At 34.8% G+C, this 21,351-nt stretch overlaps 2 protein-coding genes across 2 annotated transcripts; both read left to right on the top strand.

Moving 5' to 3' along the window:
* The first annotated feature begins 2,172 nt into the window (after window positions 1–2,172).
* AGY1 (Albino or Glassy Yellow 1) lies at window positions 2,173–14,768 on the top strand. The gene is made up of 20 exons (XM_085736629.1): window positions 2,173–2,751; window positions 3,087–3,159; window positions 3,917–4,123; window positions 4,447–4,550; window positions 4,659–4,838; window positions 6,112–6,330; window positions 8,176–8,289; window positions 8,390–8,503; window positions 8,816–8,983; window positions 9,197–9,372; window positions 10,819–10,885; window positions 11,705–11,851; window positions 11,966–12,061; window positions 12,139–12,207; window positions 12,388–12,489; window positions 12,572–12,823; window positions 12,905–12,972; window positions 13,502–13,619; window positions 14,005–14,244; window positions 14,373–14,768. The coding sequence occupies exons 1-20, from the start codon at window positions 2,368–2,370 to the stop codon at window positions 14,508–14,510; spliced, it is 3,036 nt and encodes a 1,011-aa protein (XP_085592755.1). The 5' UTR covers window positions 2,173–2,367; the 3' UTR covers window positions 14,511–14,768.
* Window positions 14,769–17,643: 2,875 nt separating this feature from the next.
* LOC146957452 (putative polygalacturonase) lies at window positions 17,644–21,351 on the top strand. Its single transcript, XM_085736625.1, has 6 exons — window positions 17,644–17,697; window positions 18,669–18,986; window positions 19,623–19,743; window positions 19,835–20,009; window positions 20,138–20,208; window positions 20,494–21,351. The coding sequence occupies exons 1-6, from the start codon at window positions 17,680–17,682 to the stop codon at window positions 21,186–21,188; spliced, it is 1,398 nt and encodes a 465-aa protein (XP_085592751.1). The 5' UTR covers window positions 17,644–17,679; the 3' UTR covers window positions 21,189–21,351.

Raw genomic sequence — 21,351 nt, 5'->3', positions numbered from 1 at the left:
CATTATGTTTTAATTGTGTATTTTATTGCGTGTTAGGTATGTGTTATTGGATTTAATTGCGTGTTTTATTATGTTTTAATTTACGGCAAAGATGTTCATTTAATCGATAAAATAACCAAATATATGCTTTTCGGATTACTGAATCCGAAAAAACATAGGGCGTAAGTGTATTCCGGAAAACGAAATCCGGAATGCCTCATCATAGGATTCTTTTGTATGGACCACATTGCACTAAGAGTTTATGTGGTCCACAACATCCAAGGACCTCTATAAATACATCCTCTCCGATTTTCACCTTCAATACCATCAAAACACACAAACACACCAAAAAAAACCATGCAAATTTTTGTCATTAAGTTGAGGATCTTTCTCATGCTGTCGCGAATGGATGAGTTAGCTCTCTATTTGACGGCATGATGAAGATCCTCAGCATGCTGTCAAAAATATATAGATAGTCCTTGATGCCTCCTTGATAGATAGATAACTAAAAAATATCAAGAGGTTTCTATGAGTTAGATCTTGCTGCCTGCCAGATGAATATGTCATTTGGCAAGGCAACATGATTTAACTCAAAGAAATCCTCTTGAAAACACCCTGCCTTTCTTCATTGTGTTGCAGATCTAACTCCAAAGAAGAGGTTCTTATGAACTCGATAATGTCGGCCTGCCGATCGTAACATGTCAGTTGGCAGGCCGACAGGATCGAGTTCAAAAGCTTCTCTTCGAACACCTTCCAAAAAGATTCATCATTATGTTATTATGGTTTTTTTAACTGTTTATTTGTCTTATGTTGCTTTTATTTATGTTATGTATCTTTGATCTATTTTTTTCCAAGGCATTCGCAACGAAAACGATCCAAATAAAGGGTCTGGTGCAGTTCGGACTTTATAATCCAGAACAACTGCATGCATTCCGGATTTTAAAATCCGGAAACACTCAGCAACATTTTGGCCGGTGACGTTTCACCAAAGGTTAGGCCGGTTAGTGGAGTTTGAATGCATTTTTTTACGGTTTTGAATGTGGAACACATTTTATTTGACTGTAATTAAGACCTATGACTTATATAAGGCTATGAAAAGGCTTGGATCTTCACCTCCTTTCTTACATTTTCTTCAATTTCTTTAAGTTTTTTAGGTAGCTTTTAGGAGTGTTTGTGGTGTCATGGTCATTGTTGACCGCTCATACGACCCCTGCAATTGCATTGCAGCTTATGCGGGGGTCGTATAACGGTCAACAGAGACCCCTGACATCAAAGAAAGACACAAAATATTCATATCGTATTTGTCCGGATTTTATATTCCGGAAACACTAACAATCTGATTCGGAAAATGTAATCCGGACCAGGGGTATTTTTGAAATTTTTGCAGGGCGCGCGAGAAAGCAGTAGGGTGAGAAAAGTAAATCTCTTAATTTTTACTCAATTATTCTGCCTCTCTTCTCATTCAATATGCTTTCTCAATGCATTAAGTAAGTCACTAAACAAAACCCTAAATTTCTCATCTCTCGTTGATCTAGCAACCTCGTTTCAAGCTCCGATGCAACTACCATTAGTATTTTTTTTTTTTTTCCGGAACCATTAGTATCTTTTTGTGCTTCAAACCTTCTCTTGATTTATTTTCTTTCATTGTTTACAAAGTAATATTCCATATGAATCATTAGATCGTCGTGATTGTGGTTGGTATGCAATATGCATGGTAATATGTTTTGGCTTGTTATTTTTTAAAATTAATGCTTTGGCTTGTTATTTTTTATTGGCTTTTGATATTATTATTTTTTGCATTTTTAGCATGCTTTGGGTTTCTTAATCATTAATATTGAACTCAAAATATGGATGAAAAATATCCCAATACATAATAATTTTGATTGTACTACTATCCTTATTTTATCACTTGAATGAAACTTTATTTTACGTAAGAAAAAGTTAGAGACTAAATTTTGTTTTTGGTATTAACCCTCCACTAACTTCATCTTAATAATTTAAAATCAGAGACTAAATTATTTTAATTTGTTTTTGGGATTAAACCTCCACTAACTTGATCTTAATAATTTAAAGTTTGATCAAAAAATAAATAAAATTTAAAATAAAATTATTTCATTTAATGATCGAACTAAAAATTAGAAGTTGCATCTTAGTTGTAAGAGAAGAGTACACTTCTTTCTCAACTCTTATCTTATCTTTCCTCCTTCATTTCGTTCTTTGCCGCTAACTCAAACGCAGCACTGAACTCAATACTCACAATCTCCATTTTCCCAACTTATTCGAATGCATGAATGAAAACCAAACGCGCTTTTTTCAAATAATCCAATCTAAAATCCTCACTACAATCCATTCCTTCAAATTTCCCTCTCAATTCTAAACAACCAAACAATGGCAGCTTCTTCACTCTGTTCCTCCTTCACCTCCACAACTTCGCACTCGCAACATCGTCTTCACCACCGCAAAACCCTAAACCTACCAGGTTCATCTTTTCTTAGCAGAGAATTTCACCTCAATTCAGCTTCCGTTTCCAAAACACGGCGAAGCAGAAGTCGCCGATCGGCGACGGTTGCTTCCCTCGGTGGTTTGTTAGGTGGAATATTCAAAGGAAATGATACTGGAGAAGCTACAAGGAAACAATATGCTGCAACTGTTAATGTTATCAATGGATTGGAAGCGAAGATTTCTAAACTTTCGGATTCTGAACTAAGGGATAAGACTTTTGAGCTAAGAGAACGTGCTCAAAAGGGAGAATCCTTGGATTCTCTTTTGCCTGTAAGTATAATCTTTGATTCATTTTATTGAATGAAGTTTAGGAATTTAATCACATGCAAAATTATGGTTAATACAGTTGAATATATGATCACGCTGAAAATTGTGAAATTATTATTAATCATGAAGTTGAACTAACCACAATTTTGTCTGTGAATTGAATTAACCAAATGAATTAATCACATTTTTGAACGTGATTAACCAGGTGTAAAAGAAAGGGTGTCTGAATATCATTACTCTTTTTTTATTAACTTATTTATTAATCGCTCGAATGAAGTTTAGGAATTTTAAATGAAGTTGATGTTGAATGTGGCTAAGGGATCAATTGTGTATTGTAGGAAGCCTTTGCTGTTGTAAGAGAAGCTTCCAAGAGAGTTCTCGGTCTTCGTCCATTTGATGTTCAGCTGATAGGTTAGTGTTTTACGCCGTGTTTGATTTGGGCTCTGTTTGGATAAACAACTAATTTGCTGCTAATAACACAAGCGTTTATTATTCAGGATGTAAAAGCTAGTTACATGTTAGTTTAATTAGTTAGGAGTAAGTTGGTTTAATTGGCTATATATAAGCCTTAATGTACGCATTGCTTGATGTAACAATTCTCTCATAATAAATATTATTTTCATTTCACTTTTCGATACTTTTCTCTCAATTATGAGTTATATCAAGAATCATAATATGGTATCAGAGCCTGGTTCCGATCCAGGACCTTTGAGTTGTGGGCCCACCACGCTTCCGCTGCGCAACTCTATTAGTTAGCAGTTACATTAAGGCTTATAAGTTGTTTCTATAACACACTTATTTGTAAGCTATATCTATAACAGGAGACGAGATAAAGTTTTTTTCTTTTTTGAAGAACGAGATAAAGTTATGTTGTTTATGTATAAGTTGTTTTTATTAGCTATCTTGGAGAACTTATGAAAATAAGCTGAAAACAATTTATGAACAATGTCATAGGCTGTTTCCATAAGTTCTCCCCCAACAGTCCACAAAATTTTTGCCAAGCTCAAATAAGCCACAATCCAAAGAGGCCCTAGTTGTTGTTGGTGGAATTGGAATCAGTTAACTTCATTATATTATATTTTGGATATTGAAAATTCGGTGTATAAATGTGTGTATATGTATGTGCATCGTGGAAAGTTTATTAATGTTGTTAGTTTGGGTGTTGTAGGGGGTATGGTTCTTCATAAGGGAGAGATAGCTGAAATGAGGACTGGAGAAGGGAAGACACTGGTTGCCATTTTGCCAGCTTATTTGAATGCATTAGTTGGGAAGGGAGTTCACGTTGTTACTGTTAATGATTATTTGGCTCGGCGTGATTGCGAATGGGTTGGCCAAGTTCCACGCTTTCTTGGAATGAAGGTTGGCCTCATCCAGCGTATGTCTCATACTTCATTCCTCCCATTTCACCTTTGTTTTTGGATTCTGTTTCTATATACTTTCAAATCTATGTTCATCCGTTATTACTCATTTGGGTGTTGTTTGTATTTAAATCTTCTGTCTTGTTTCTCTGTCTTATGCCGATTTTTTTATTTCTCAATAAAAGCTAATACATCCTTGACATAAATTTTTCTGTGTTTTTGTTTAGCATTTTTTTGTGTATTGTCTTCATTTTGTTATTTACTGAGTTTCTTTAATATGCATCACGATTTAAACACATTCCTTTAATTGCACTCTAATAATTTATGACTTTATTGGCAGAGAATATGACAAGTGAGCAAAGAAAGGAAAATTATTTATGTGACATAACATATGTCACTAATAGCGAGCTAGGTTTTGATTACTTAAGAGACAATCTTGCCACGGAAAGTAATTCTTCCTTTATATATTCCTTGCATTTACTATATGCTTTGTAAATAGTTAATTTCTATCCTTTTAATATCACACTGAACTCCAAATTATGGAATGTGCAGAGTGTTGAGGAGCTTGTCATTAGGGGTTTCAATTATTGTGTCATTGATGAGGTTGATTCAATACTTATTGATGAAGCTAGAACTCCACTCATTATATCAGGACCTGCTGAGAAACCCAGTGATAAATATTACAAGGCTGCAAAGATAGCAGAAGCCTTTGAACGTGATATACATTACACTGTAAGTCTTCTAGCTATGCTTATATTTAAATATTATGTAGTGTTAACTTTATCAGAATATATATTCACTGTTTCATTTTTTGTGCATGCTCAACTCAGTTTTAGGTTGTGGCTAGTAAGAAATATTAGCATCTTAATTGGAGACTGTTTTCTGCTTTAGGTTTGCAAGCGATAGAAATCGTGTATATCTCATATATAAGTTCAGCCAATTTTATGTAAAGTTCATAAGAATTTTTTTCATAAATTAAGATTAGCAACTTCCTTTCGGCCTACCATTCTCACATTAGAGTATGGTAAAGAATTTTAAAGTGGGACAACTTTGTCATTGGTTACTCCCTCTGTCCCATATTGAGTGTCACTTTAGGTTATTTTACACAGATTAAGAAAAGTTGTTAATAAATAAAAATGGAATAGTTTTACAAAATTATTCTTAGTAACCATAGCGGAGTATGATCAACTTGGAAGTCACACTCATAGTATTGATTTAGAGGTATATTCAGAATAAAATAATTTATATTACATGAAAACATAAAGTGGTGCTTATTTTGGGACATTTTTCTTTTGCTAACGTGACACTCAATATGAGATGGAGGAGTCGTATTTCTTCCGTAGATGGTGACATGAAAAGGGTAAGCAAAGTTCATCTGTGGCCAGTACTTTTTTCCCGTGGGATATGCTTAAAGAGAAAAGATCTTTATTGCTAGGTTTATGATGCATGGACAAACGTGAAAGTTAGGTAACAGGATATTTGTTAACCGAGGTTGTAGGACCTTTAATGTTACGCGCGCGCGCACACACGTGTGTGTGTGTGCGCGCCTTGGTAAGGGATTGGAAGAAAATGTGGAAACTTTATCAGATGAGTATTAGGTAAATGAGAATGAGAGACAATGAATTTTTTTGGGAATACACCCTGTAAATGTTATATAGGATGTACTGCTAACAGTAAATTTGTTATGTAAATAATTAGTTTGCAATTTGCATTATGCGGTCTGCTTGGTGATGCTAGTGAATTTCTGTTATTCACTTGTGACTGATGGCTAGGTGGTTGTCGCGGGATTTAAACATGGATAGATCAAAGATATGATGCCAAAAGCACAACAGGAGTATTTTTTAAATTAATTTAAAAACATAATTTTAAAGGTTTTGATTTTTATTCATCACTAATGGTCTATGCTTTTCAAATTTTCATCACGAGAATAACTTGTTTTATATCTGCTCATATGAGCAGATAATTTTGTTTGATCTTGGTCTTCTTACTCAGATTGTCATTGCAGGTGGATGAAAAACAAAAATCGGTTCTAATTTCTGAACAGGGCTACGAAGATGCTGAAGAAATTTTAGCTGTCAAAGATTTATATGATCCACGAGAACAATGGGCTTCATTTGTCCTAAATGCAATTAAAGCAAAAGAACTTTTTCTTCGAGATGTAAACTACATAATTCGCGGAAAAGAGGTGCTAATTGTTGATGAGTTTACTGGTCGAGTAATGCAGGTATTTAGACTTTCAGCTCAGACCTTATGGCAATATACAATTTAATTGAAAAAGACAGTGAGAATAAGTATGGTATCACCTATAGCAGTTTCTAAGGCAGATTTGGATTTAATTTTATAATAATTATGTTAAAAGAGTTTTTAAATAACGAAGAAGGGAATCAAAGACTAAGCATTTGCCCTTATTTGCACTAATGCTTAATTCCAATAAAATAAGGGGAAGATCATGATAATAAATAACTAAGAAATATGAAATATAATTATAAGAGAATCTTGATATTGTAAGATAGGAAACTGACCCTAAGAGATAAAATAAGATACTGTAAGATTAGATCTAGATATTATAAAATATTTATCATATAATCTAACACTCTTCTTCAAACTACAGCCTAACTCAACCCCACAAAACTAGCTAGTAATGTGTAGACTGTCCAAGCCTTATAAGGACTACTTTTGCCCAAACACTAGTTAATGTGGGATGTAGGAGCGAATATCAGACGCGCGGGCAAATGCTGGTGTCCAATAAACAAAGATCTGAACAGTTGCAAATGTAACCCTTATTAAGCATGAAACCTTATTTGTGTTGCTAGACTCTTGATTTGATCAAATAGGGAAACAGATCATGATTGTAACTGAGAAATAAAGAATCTAACTTTAGGAGATAATCTTAAAATGCCAGGATAGAAACTAATTGATCCTAAGAGATAAGATGCTATACGATTTGGTCAAGATATTATAACATATTCTTTTTATATCATCTAACACATTACAATCTCATTGTTTTGGTTGTATTCACTGACACTTTCTGGAACTGCACTCAGAATAAGACAAAGCTTTGCTTCAGATTATGACTAATAGGGTATTGCTAACGAGTGCCCTAAGAGCATCGGTTAAGGAGTCCATAAAATGAAGGTTTTTCTCGAAGATACAGGTCAAATATTTGTGAATGAGCATTGCTAATTACAGCAAATGAATCATCCCGAAAGCACCGCGAATTTGAAACTAACCAATGAAAAATTGCATATGGGCGGAATTCACGGGAAGTCTTAGTAAAAGGTGGAAGTAAAAAAAAGTGGTCGGGTGGAATAAAGGTCGCGATGGATTCATGAGATTGCCATTTGCTTTATATAGCATTTTTCTTTGTAAATATATAAATATACAACTTTTCCATATAAAGTTACCTCTTTTAGGTCCTTAAACAATGCCTTAAGGGCACTTGTTAGCATTCTCTTCACTTTATGACTGAATTCATTGTCCTCTATTGGCTAACTTGTGATGGTTTTTCTATAATTTAATAATTATCTTTTAACTATTGATACTGTAAGAATATTTATAAGGAAAATGCTAACAAGTGCCCTAAGGGCATTGTTTAAGCATCTAAAAGTAGCAACTTTTGCATTGGAAATTGTACGGTTATGACTTTAACATGTGTTTGACTTGTATTTTCAAGACATAATTTCTTTTTATGGGTTCCTTAAACAATGCCCTTAGGGCACTTGTTAGCAAGACCCTATTTATAATTAAAATCACTAGAATTGGATGGAAGGTTCATTACAGAAACTGTTTATAATAGTCTACAATCTAAACCGGGACAGTAATTTTTAACTTGTCATGCCTGTCAACACATACCAAAACCATAATGTTTAAATTTGCAATCTAATTGTTGTAGTGCCTGCGTACCCAATACCAAAATCTTATTACTTTCATTACCACGACCCTTACTGTGAAACAAAGAATGAAACTTTGATAAAGAAATAACATGTCATGTCTTCAAATTTCTGAGGAAAATTTTGTTGATAAGTCAAGGCACACATAATTTTAATGTACTTTTTCTCTCTACTGATAGGGGAGAAGGTGGAGTGATGGACTCCATCAAGCAGTTGAAGCAAAGGAAGGGTTGCCCATCCAAAATGAAACTGTGACACTGGCTTCTATTAGTTACCAGAATTTCTTTCTGCAGGTTGGAAAAGTTATATCTAATCTGATTAAGAAAATCTTCAGTTCAGAATTTTATTTGCCGTGGAAACTACCTTAATGTTTTTAAATCTGTGCTTTTACAGTTCCCAAAACTATGTGGCATGACTGGCACTGCATCAACAGAAATCACAGAATTTGAAAGCATTTACAAGCTTAAAGTTACAATCGTGCCTACAAACAAACCTATGATAAGAAAGGTCTCTTATTGCTGTTCGCCCATATGCTACACTTTAATAAACTGATGATTGTTTTGCCATGTGAGATCTGTGTTCCGATTTCCGAATGGGATGATTGATATTTTTACTATGTTTATATGTGCAAAAACAATGCAAGTGTACATTATTATTATAGTTCTGCAAGAGGTAGTGGTGGTAGATTATTTCCATCAAAAGTAGAGTTTGGAAGCCTTACTTTTCATCTTCTGAGTTATTTAGTGCATGTCTTGCCTGATAAAACAATTTTCGTAATGTTTCTCAAATTCCTTATGGTGTTTTTATTTTCTTTCTCAGGATGAATCTGATGTAGTTTTCAGGGCTACTAGAGGGAAATGGCGTGCAGTTGTTGTGGAAATCTCTAGAATGCACAAAACTGGCCGACCTGTGCTTGTTGGCACGACTAGCGTTGAGCAGAGTGATTCTTTGTCTGAGCAATTGAAGGAAGCTGGAATCCCGCATGAGGTAAAGTCTCCATTGTCTTAATAGGAAATGGACAGAATCTGAGAATACAATGTTTTCTTCTTGATACCTTTTTGAATAATTTGTTTCTAAAAAAGGACAGCCTATTCTTAGCCTAGATCAATGCTGCTAAAACTGACCAACTGCTCTTCCATTTTAAAGCATGAGAGTAAAGCTTAATATAATAATCATTTCTGTTTTAATTTTTGTTTTAAGGTTCTTAATGCAAAACCAGAAAATGTTGAGAGGGAAGCAGAAATTGTAGCACAGAGTGGTCGTCTTGGGGCTGTGACAATTGCCACCAATATGGCTGGCCGTGGAACGGATATAATCCTTGGCGGTAATGCTGAATTTATGGCACGGTTGAAGCTTCGTGAGATACTGATGCCAAGGTATGGTGGAGCTTTAATTGGCATGTTTGTTTATTGAAACTTTGCCCATCCATGTACTTGTTGCCTGTAGCATATAATTTAAAATGTGCTTTTGCCTGTGTTCCTTTAGAAATCAAATCAAGCAGTGTCTTGAAGAGAAGGAGATAGGTTTAGTGTGAGTAGGCGGGGATGGATAAAAAGAGATGAGATACTGGTATGGGTGGGTTTCGTGGGAAGTATTGCATGTTAAAAAAAACGGCTAAATAAGGTTGTTCCTGTGCGCAGACATGCATACAAGTGAGAATTTGTTTATCCATGGAGAAAGAGAGTGGCTTCAGATTTTCAAGTGATACTCACAGTAACTACGAGAAAGAGTGTCAATTTAAGAAAATAAAATGCACTGTGAAGCCTTTGATCTCAGGGTTTCTTAGAAGAATCTAAAAAATACCTCCTTTGTTGCTTTGTGAAAACAAGTACATATCAGATACCATTTCTATCTTGACAGGGAGATTGTATTGAATAATGAAATCAGAAAAAATTAAAAAGATATAAGAGCAGAAGTTCCCAGCCATAGAGGAGACTCCTATCCCAAGGCACAAGCCTGAGATTAAGTGACAGTAAAGTCCTATGTGACCCTAGCCACGTTGACATTCTTTTTTCCCTTTTCTCTCTCCTGTCCTCGAGTTAGTGAGTAGAGTTAGAGAAGTTTTTTGTCCCTAAAAAATTGTCAAATTTTGTTTTTCGTCCTCATAAAAGAAAATGGTATGTTTGCGTCCTTATAAAATATTCCAGGACGCAGGTTTAGTCCCTGTTGAATTCAAATTTGTTTTATCTATAAAAAAGTCATTAAAAGTTTAAGGACAATTGAACAAATTTGAATTTAACTGGGACTAAAATTGCCTGCTGAAATTTTTTAAAGGGACGCAAACATGCCACTTTTTTTTTTATGCGGACGAAAAACAAAATTTTATAACTTTTTATGGATGAAGAACTTATTTAACCCTAACAAGTGATATCTTAATTGGGTATCCTTGTTGCCCTCCAGCAGAATGATAAACTATCCTTTGACATGATGCTAATGATGGAAATTGAATAAAATCATCTAATGAATAAATGGCACATTGTATTTCTTAAGCAGTCGTCTGAAGTGGTTATTGTTTGCAGTAAGTTCATATGCACAAAGCATTTGATTTTGCGCATCAGAATCTCCTTGATCATATTGTAGGTCTAATCTTTCATCTTTCTATACCATATAGTTGGATTTGTTTAGAGGGCAGAACCTATGATAGCTGTATATGCATATTATTCCTTGCTTGTGCAATCTTACAGCCTCCAGGATTCATTTGTCACTGATACAACTTTGATGGGAAAAATACTTCTGGTTACTCCTATGCTTAGATTCCTATTATCAGAGTTTGTCTTTCATTAGAACTGTGTTTCATTCTTTCTGGGAACGTATGATTGCAGAGTTGTTAAGCTAACTGAAGGAGATTTTGTATCGGTAAAGAAACCTCCTCCTAGTAAGACATGGAAGGTATGGTGTTTATTTGTTTATTTTTGTAATTATGATATTCCTCATATAAATGAAGTGGTGTGTGTAAGGGGATTTCTGATGTCCTCCTGTTTGTTTTTTTACAAGATGTTTTCAACCCACACTTTCATTTAAACCACATCTGCTTTCTATAAAGGAAAATGACTAAAGATATATGTGACACATTACTTGGATAATTTTTTTAAAAATCTATTCATTATTAATCACTTGCCTCCTTTTTCTCATTATCTATCTTTCTATTTTCTTTTTATTCAATTCTTGACATGTTCTAGTACTCAGAAAAGGATTCCACTTATGGGAAAAGCATTAAGACATATGTGTGCAGTTCTTAAAATTGTTCGTTAGAATGAATCAATGGTTAATTAAATTGCCAAACTGGGATGTACTGGAATGAAAGTATCAGATACCATTAAGCCCAGAGAATACTCTTGCATCCGCCAAATCCAACATTATTAGTTTGCAATGCTGAACAGTATGCATAGGAAAAATATTGTAGTCGAACCCAGGCTTCTCCTTGAACAACGGATAAAAATCATTGACTATAGAAGTTATCTGGGATTTAGTTGCAAGAGATAAATCTTTCTGCCAACAGAGAAGAAATGATGGTGAAAGGGGGAGCAGATCTGGAAATATGGCTAAAAAGGAATGGAAGTTGGATTCAATAATACATTTTTTCAAATATTATATTACAAAAAATAACACAAATCTACTTCTTTTTTTGTTAGCTTTTGAAAGTGTATGTGTGTATGCACATGGATTTTATAGTAACTGCTTTTAAACTCCACATATGTCATTATCCAGGTGAATGACAAGTTGTTTCCATGCCAACTATCAAATAAAAATACTGAGTTGGCTGAGGAGGCCGTGCAATTGGCTGTTAAAGCATGGGGAAAGAGATCATTAACTGAGCTGGAAGCAGAGGAGCGCCTATCATATTCCTGTGAAAAGGTGACATTTTGTTGATGGCTAGTATAATTATTAAAAAGGCAAATGACTCTTTCTCTGTTTTAATACTTGTGTGGATTTTTTATTTTGTACTATTGCATTGTGGATTTTATGTAGGGCCCAGCCCAAGATGAAGTCATTGCTGCGCTGAGAAATGCATTTCTGGAAATCAGCAAGGAATATAAAATCTTCACGGAGGAAGAGAGGAAGAAGGTCAATGTGTTTAATTGAGGAATACTTTCCATGATCTTTTGTCATTTATACATTTGTTATAAGCATTTTGACTGCAGGTCGTGGCGGCTGGTGGACTAATTGTAGTGGGTACCGAGCGTCATGAATCACGGCGAATTGACAATCAGGTTTTATTTTCTTTTCCCCATTTCCTTGTTGGGTCGAAAGAGGAGGACATGGGACTGGAATAGCCTGTGGCCCTGGCAACTTGCACATTAACATATCCCTTCACACTCCTTCCCTTCCAGAAAAATAGTATTGTCAACTAATATTTTAAATATTTAACCTTGGAACTTTAATTTCTGAAGCTGCGTGGTCGAAGTGGCAGACAAGGAGATCCAGGAAGCTCACGCTTCTTTTTAAGTCTTGAAGATAATATTTTTCGGATATTTGGTGGAGACCGAATTCAGGTAATGTGGTTATGGTCTTGCTACTGCATCTGGGATTTGATTTCCTAAGACATGGTTAACAACTAAATAATCTGATATGCAGGGCTTAATGAAAGCTTTCAGAGTGGAAGACCTACCTATTGAGTCCCAGATGTTGACCAAAGCATTAGATGAAGCCCAAAAGAAAGTGGAGAACTATTTCTTTGACATTCGGAAGCAATTGTTTGAGTATGACGAAGTACTTAATAGCCAAAGAGACCGGGTTTATACAGAGAGAAGACGAGCCCTTCAATCTGACAATCTTCAGTCTCTTCTTATTGAATATGCTGAATTGACAATAGATGACATTTTAGAGGTAAGCCTATGCTAAAATTATGGTTCTTTATATACCTTACTTCATCATGTAATGCAAAAATACAATCTTGTGATGAATTAGGCCAACATTGGTTCTGATGCTCCAAAAGACAGCTGGGATCTTGATAAACTGATTGCAAAAATCCAGCAGTAAGTGAAATCTTTTGATTCTGTGTTTGATGCCTTCTTTTGTTTAGTTATACAGTGATTCATGCATGACCTCTGTATTCTTGTTAAGTAGGCACCTCTAAAACCTTGACAAGCCAACCAGCCTCTTCAACTATGAGCCAGTTGTATTTTATTTTATTTTTTTAGAATCCTTGCTGTCTACCAAATAGGCCGAATTAATTTGCCATGAATTTGCACAAACAAGGTGGTTTTCATAGAGAACTAGTGCCAGTTTCATGGGACAACAGTTAACAATGTTAGCTTACTAGTAGCAACAAGCCAACCAAGAGAACTATCAACTTTGCTGGTTTACGTTATTGAATACTTAGTTTAAAAAAAAAAAAAAAAATCATGTTTTTGCATTTAAAAAAGCAAATTATTTTTATCAAATACTTGGTCCTAGTGCATGTTTTCCTCTAATTTGGATATAACAATTTTGTTGATAGTGCATGTTTTCCTCTAATTTGGATATAACAATTTTGTTGATAGAAGATATTTGATTTGTCTTCAGATATTGCTACTTGTTGAATGATCTGACCCCTGATTTGCTGAGGAATGAGTGTCCGGATTATGAGGGATTGCGGAGCTATCTTCGTCTTCGCGGTAAAGAAGCCTATCTGCAAAAAAGGGTAAGTAGACAGTTACTTTTAGTTGTAATTTTATTTTATTATAAATTTTTTGGGTATCAAAGATCAATCTTTTATGAGAATTATAGATCCACTACAATCTATTAGTAAATATCTTTCTTTTATGGGATCTGATGTATGGATAATGCCGATGTACAAGTCTCGTAGTAATTTGGATCAAATTGAGGACAGTCCATTAATAATTAAAGATCTTAAAATATCAACAAATTATATACTAAACCATTATGAAGTTATTGGTTTTAAATTGTCGTCATTGGAGATGATTTGATTTGAGTTCTGACAATTGATAGTGCTTGGTTTCTTCGCAATTTTCTTTTACCTTTATTTTGTTTGATTTTTCCTTGCATGACTACAAATGCTGCCATAGGATATTACGGAGCAACAAGCACCGGGTTTGATGAAAGAAGCGGAGCGGTTCCTGATCTTGAGCAATATCGATCGGCTGTGGAAAGAACATCTGCAAGCACTAAAATTTGTTCAGCAAGCTGTGGGTTTACGAGGGTATGCGCAACGGGATCCACTTATCGAATATAAACTTGAGGGCTACAACCTTTTCTTGGAGATGATGGCACAAATAAGAAGAAATGTTATATATTCCATATATCAGGTTTGCACTGATCTGGAATTTTAGGATCCTGTGGTGTCCCTCTTATCCTTTTTTATAATTTTTGTGGATGCATACGATACCCCAATTGGTACTTAAGTCCTTTTCTTTATTGCATTCTGTCTTTGCAGTTTAAACCCGTGCTGCTAAAGCAAGATCAGGATAAAGCTGAGAATCAGAAATCAGGTAAACGGAATGCACGCACTCGGACTGATACCAATCCAGATCCAGTTGGTACAGTTGAGCCATCAACAAGTGCTAGTTCATGATGCTGCACTTAATGCATATAATCGAGTTCCAACTTATTGAACAAGGAAGAACAACCTGGAAGGCTTCACTTTATCCTCTGTTCGTCAAATAATTTATGTAAAGTGAAATTTTGATGCTCCAACTGTAAAATTTTATAAATGTAAAGGGTAGCAAGCTATAAAGAACTACTACATTTTTACCCTCTAAAAAGGATAACAACGCACACATTTAGAATATGAACCAAGAATAGCTTATAAATCCTAAATTTAGTGATTAAATTATTTGTGACAGCATTAAATTAATACATGGTGAGATCTAATTTGATGTGATTTACACTGACGATGAATACACATCATATCCTATAATTTGCTGTAATAAAATTTGACTTATTCATTACAATACCAAGTATTTAAATAAAAATAATTCAACTAATACCAAAAGTAAAACTAATACAACAACTTTGTGAAGGCACTCAAAAAGATAGTCATAGTCACTACGGAGCCTTAAAAATGGCTATCAATCACAATGTGAGTTGTGTTTATTTTGAGATGGATTCTAAAATCATTATCATAGAATCCAAGTATTTCTGATTTTAAGAAGAATACATTCGTTGGAACTGTTCTTCAAGAGGTCATTTCTTTTCTCCTTCAATGGGATTGAAGAACCTGTCGGTCTCATCTTCAGAAGCTAACCGGTCTGCAAACTTTTAAGCTTGTAAGTGTCCCGTCCCATTCATTTTACACGGACGGGGGAAACTCTGTTCCATGCTCATAGGTCACTCCAACAAAATGATCTTGATTTTTGTGTGGCTATTATGTCCATTTTGAAAACAGCATATATATCATTAACAGCTCAGCACAAGAAGTGCTAAAGGCAAGAATTACAAAAAGCCAATACACCAAAATGCAGGCGACAAAGGCAGGGGAATAAAAACAACAGCTGAACCAAAAAACCAAAGCTAATACACCATAATGCAGGCGACAAAGGCAGGAAAACAAAGCCAATACACCAAAATTTAGGCGACAAAAGGCAGAAAAACAAAAGGGAAAACCGTCATCCGCTGGGACTGTCAAACAGCGGGCAGCACAGCTGCTAAACAGCAGCTAAACCAGCAAAAAACACTCCCAAAGCACCAGAAAATCACAGCTCAACAACACATCAGCTGCTGCCAATAAAACCCCTATCCACAAAACACCAATCAACGCCTCCTAAGCAAGCACTCCCTTGGGTTCCAACACCACTCATAGTATAGGCAAGATGCAATTCGGAGCCTATTTAATGCCCAACACCAAGACAAAGCCTTAACCTCATCCACCAATTCGCCGACCTGCTTGAATTGATTCTTAAAAATCCTTGCATTTCTTTCCCTCCAAATCGTCTATATAGCGGAATGCCAAATAAACCAGAATGCTTTCTTTAACCGCGTCGAATTAGCCTCATCACTCCAACAAGCAAAATTTTGCATATAAAAAAAGGAAATGCTTGTGCCTGAAGGGTACAAGTTAATAATAAATCATATATAGAAATAGTTTATTGGAATGTGTGCATTACAATTAATCTTTAACTTTTTAATGAATTGAATGCATAAAATTTTAAAGAATATTTCTTTTTTAGGTTTCTTAACATGTGCCCTAAGGGCACAAGTTAACACTACCCATAAAAAAAGGTTTTGCTATCGAGTGCCCTAAGGGCGATTGTTAAAGATGTCAAAAATAGAAAATTTTCATTAAAAACAACAACTTTTTGACTTTCATAAAGTTAAACATTCAACTTTTCACAAATTTCTAATGCATAATTTCTATATTATTCTTCTTAACTAGTGCACTAGTTAGTATTTCCGCATAAAAAAAGTAGCAAGGAACACATTTCCAAACAATCGCACCTGAGATTTTGGAAGGAGCGTATTTAGAGATTTCAAACTTAACACCACCGGACCAACCTAAGTGAGGTTTGCTAGTTGATATTAGGACCAAACTAATACTCTCTCCGTTCCTATATATAAGCACATATTTGACTAAAAATTTGTCCTTAAATGTAAACCCCTCTTCAAATTACTAGATACATTTATTATTATTTTTCCTAAACATACCCGTAATTAATACTACTAACTCGTTTTGAAATATGAAAAGTCAAATTTAATACACATACAAACAAATGACAATTTGGTAATATTAACACATAAAATAGACACATTAATTACTCCAACAACTTTTCTTAAAAAATGTGAAAAAAACAAAGGGGTTTACACATAGGGACGGAGGGAGTAACTCATTAGTTATCACTGTAATAAATAGATAAGTTTATTATTGATAGACTAATACTCCATTCGGTCACATTTATAAGCAAAAAAAAATACATTTTTAGGTTTATTGAATAATTAATGTTTTCGGTCACATTTATATGTTAGATACATTAGTTATTTAATGTACCTAAAAAATTGGTTTTTGCTTATAAATGTGACCGGAGGGAGTATATTATTAAGATAAGTAAGATATTAGTATGTACATTTAAGAAAAGGAAAACACATAATTTCATAAAAAATACTCCCTCCGGTCCTAAATATAAGCAAATTTGACTTTTTACATTCATTCAATTAATGATGTATGTGGTCCATAGTATGAACCACATACATCATTAATTGAATGAACCTAAAAAGTGAAATTTGCTTATATTTAGGACTGGAGGGAGTAATAGAGTAGTGATACATGTACATCTATTTTAAGACAACTTTCATGACAATCTTGTTTCTCTCTTTTGTTATTGGTCAAAAACAATAGAAAGAGAAAAGGAAAGAGAGATAAAAGGAAACACATGTGAGTATGAGAGAGAAAGTTGTCCAAAAAGTTGTCACAAATGGTTGTACAAATATCATTTCTCAAAATAATAAAGGGCTCTCTTTGGATTGACACGAGAAAAAAGAAGAAAGATAGTAAAAGTCAACTGATTTTCCATGCAAAGTCTAATTTAGTAAATCGAAAGTCAGCGGATTCGGCGACAAAAGCGGAACTAAACTCCGTCGCTGTCTATATAATCAAATCATTACGTTCAGGGTAATCAAACAGTCCTATTTATTTCATTTTCCTTTCCTTTTTTTTTACTGCTGAGTGAAATTTCGAGTGATCAAATAAACCAAAACTCCGAATTCTCTACTCCATCGGAGGTGGCTCTGCAAAACAGGATCCAATTCATATGAAGAAAATTTTATCTGTGAGTTTCTCTTTCACTTTCCATTACTATCTTCCCTTATTAGTAATTATTAGTAGGTGGACTAAGATCTATAATCAATTTTTTACTTTTTTGAGAAACATGTTTGTACAACTAAATTTAGATAACTTTAGCCGCAACTTTTTAAGTGGTTTGGTTATTTTAAATAGGTGGTTAGTTGGTCAGTCACCATCAATAGAAGCGTCAAATTCGACAACCATCAATGTAATTTAGACGGTGATTAACCATAATTTTCAGGGCGTTTGAATTGTTCCAATTGAACACCTGAAAATTGTGGTTAATCTCATCCAAATTTGTGGTTAATGATGATTAGTGGGCTTTATACATGGTATTGACTGTTAATTGACCAAATATTTGAACTGTGTCAATCACTAAGATTGTTGTTGTCAAAGTTGTCCAATTTTTGTTTATCAAATTAACACAGCTGAAAGTTTCATACGCATATCAATTTTGTCACCGTCACTCTTGCTAAAAGAGGTGAAAAGGGGACAATCAACTTGCCCTTTTTTTTTCCTTCCTTTTCTAGCGTTTTTGGAATCTATTCTTTCCAAATTTAAATGTTTTCTGAAATGTAGCTTACCTGAGTAAATTTTCAAATTATCAATTTTCACTCAGGTTCCCATAGCTCTGTAATCTCGTGATATCAACTTGTGTTAAATTGGTCAATGCTTTTACGTTTTTTGGGGTTGGTAGCTCAACTGGTTTGAGCTAAGGGTTAAGGAGATGGAGGTCCTGGGTCAAAACCTGACGAAGGAGAAAAATCTAAACTAACAACTAATTACTAACATTGACCATTTCAAAAAAAATAAAAATATGCATTTTCCTCTATATCCTTCTCTCGTTGCAGTTGAAGAAGCATATGAACTGCTGGTTGTGGTTTTATGAAAATTGATGTGATTTTCCACGTTGATACGCTTCTAAGTGTAACGGATAGTGACATGTTTATTTTGCAGCTAGTGGATGTGTTTTTGGTACTTGCATTGATTTGTTGCAGCTCATGGACAGTTTGGAGCAGCTCAAGCTGCAAACCGATAAACATTAAGGAAGTTCGACCACACAGTGTCAGTATTACTGAATTTGGAGCAGTAGGAGATGGGATCACTCTCAATACAAAGGCGTTTCAGAATGCCATCTTCTACCTAAATTCGTATGCCGACAAAGGTGGAGCCAAGCTTTTTGTCCCTGCTGGCCAGTGGTTAACCGGTAGTTTTGATCTCATCAGCCATCTCACTTTGTGGTTGGACAAAGATGCAGTAATACTTGGATCAACGGTAAGACATTCATTGCTTCCTTTGTTTGTGTTCAATGCAGTTTTGTGGAAGGTCACTTTTAGCATAGCTGTACTGTTCCTATGATATGCTTCCTATGCATACATTAATTAATGTAGCAAGTTAACTTGTTAGTACTTTCTGAGCTATAAATTGTTATTCTTCAACATGTCACATATATTAGCCAGTGTTTGTTTTCACGCTTCGTAAAAATCACAGTTAATTCACATTGGGAAGCTGGAATATTCTTCCCCCGCCGTCAAACCAAACGTGGCATTTGACTGTTTTCTAGGGTTGGTATATTACCTTGGCTGTCATGATTTATTACCTTATTCAGTTATGATTAGAAGTTTAGTATTTGTATAAATAAGGAATGCTACTTAGTCTTTTGTATCAAACCATAATCACAAAAAATATTATTCCCTCTCTTGTCTCCTTCCTTGTCTAGTTTTCTAAAACCTATAACTTTAACCCTATGCAAGGATTATTTTGTACTATTTAACTTTTCCCTTCGTATGCCATCACTACTATATAAGTTATGTTTGTATTTCATTAACCGGCTTGAGTCCAACAAACTTGGTAGTTTAATTTGTTTTAGACCATGTGTTCTCCATTACGATATAGTGTGTAATGTTACAGAACTTTGAAGATTGGCCAGTTGTGGATCCTCTACCATCATATGGTAGGGGAAGGGAGTTGCCAGGTGGACGGCATAGAAGCCTCATTTATGGGCACAATTTAACTGATGTCATCATAACAGGTTGATAATATTCAATGAAGAATTATCTTCTATTGTATTATACATATTTTTTTTTATATAAATATTGATGCCATTTGGCGACCCAATGTAGGCAACAATGGAACTATAGATGGTCAGGGGAGTATTTGGTGGAGCAAATTTCGTAACAAAACACTCGATCACACACGCCCTCATTTAGTCGAATTGATAAATTCAACAGAGGTTCTCATTTCAAATGTAACCTTCTTGAATTCACCATTTTGGACTATTCATCCCGTATATTGCAGGTTTTGTTCTCTTCAGAAGGATTGAGTTTAAATTTTTAACTTCATGCACTTTCATTACCATTTTAAGACTGTGAAATAGTAAAGCTTTCATGGTTATGGGTATCTGAAACTATTTTACTGATGAACAGCCATGTTACAATTCAGAATGTCACAATCCTTGCTCCTTTTGGTTCACCAAATACAGATGGGATTGATCCAGGTGAATTTTCTTCCTTAGGCTGGAATGCCATACCCTATGTAGTTGTTAATGCACAAATATTCTAGATTTTGTGCGATATTGAATTCCTGTTCATTTGGACCCAAAAAGGCATAAAGGACGTATTTATAGATATTTGTTGCAATGTATTCATCGCAATATCCTTGTTGAAATCAATATATCTCCTAGCATAGTTGACAGATGACACTTCAGACTGTTAATATCTTTACCAATTTTGTTTCAAAAGACTCGTCGAATTCTCATAACATACCTTTTATTTGTGTCCAGATTCTTCTGATAATGTATGCATTGAAGACTGTTATATGAGCACCGGCGATGATCTAATTTCCATCAAAAGTGGATGGGATGAATATGGAATTTCATTTGGTCGACCAAGTACAAACATTAACATCCACAGGCTCACCGGGAGGACAACGAGTGCCGGAATCGCCATCGGAAGTGAGATGTCTGGAGGTGTTTCAGAAGTTCATGCAGAAGATATTTACCTGTTTGATTCAAAAAGTGCAATAAGAATAAAGACTTCTCCCGGGAGGGGTGGTTATGTTAAAAATGTCCATATCTCTAACATCACCTTGGTTAATGTAGATATTGCTATTAGATTCACTGGTTTATATGGAGAGCATCCAGATGACTCATATGACCCAGATACTCTACCTGTGATAAAAAGGATTACTGTCGAGAATGTGATAGGGGAAAACATCAAACGCGCGGGCCTGATACAAGGTATTAAAGGTGACAACTTTGTCGATATCTGTCTATCAAACATCACTCTTAATGTGAGCAAAAAAAATCCATGGAACTGCTCGGACGTTAAAGGATACTCTGAATTGGTTTCCCCGGAAGCTTGTGAGCAACTCAATGAGAGAATATTTCCTGATCATTTTTCAAACTGTTACAAGTTAACAGATATCATGGAGAGTTCGAGTAGTCGAAACAGGGTTGCTTGGTTGCAGTCTTGGTAGGCTATAGAGTTTAAGACATCAGTATGCTACCAAAAGTTCAAAGATACTTGAAATTTTAGTGAGATTTTTCTGTAGTATACATTTTACGTGACCTAAAAAGTTGAATGGTGTTGCTGATCTGTTGTTGTCAAAGTGATATCAATGGATGATTATTTATTGTAAA

This window comes from Medicago sativa, chromosome 1 (genome assembly GCF_051527215.1).
Source record: "Medicago sativa cultivar Bolivia chromosome 1, Bolivia_mono, whole genome shotgun sequence".
Lineage (NCBI taxonomy): Eukaryota > Viridiplantae > Streptophyta > Magnoliopsida > Fabales > Fabaceae > Medicago > Medicago sativa.
This window is presented reverse-complemented; position numbering and strand designations above follow the sequence as displayed.

What these genes read in the sequence shown, in the direction of transcription:
- AGY1 (XM_085736629.1), top strand. Translation starts at nt 2,368, where the DNA reads ATGGCAGCTTCTTCACTCTGTTCCTCCTTCACCTCCACAACTTCGCAC. An exon ending in TAAGAGACAATCTTGCCACG is followed by an intron (nt 4,551 to 4,658) that starts GAAAGTAATTCT and finishes TGGAATGTGCAG; the next exon opens with AGTGTTGAGGAGCTTGTCAT. An exon ending in CGGAGGAAGAGAGGAAGAAG is followed by an intron (nt 12,062 to 12,138) that starts GTCAATGTGTTT and finishes TTTTGACTGCAG; the next exon opens with GTCGTGGCGGCTGGTGGACT.
- LOC146957452 (XM_085736625.1), top strand. An exon ending in CAGTAATACTTGGATCAACG is followed by an intron (nt 18,987 to 19,622) that starts GTAAGACATTCA and finishes GTAATGTTACAG; the next exon opens with AACTTTGAAGATTGGCCAGT. An exon ending in TACAGATGGGATTGATCCAG is followed by an intron (nt 20,209 to 20,493) that starts GTGAATTTTCTT and finishes ATTTGTGTCCAG; the next exon opens with ATTCTTCTGATAATGTATGC.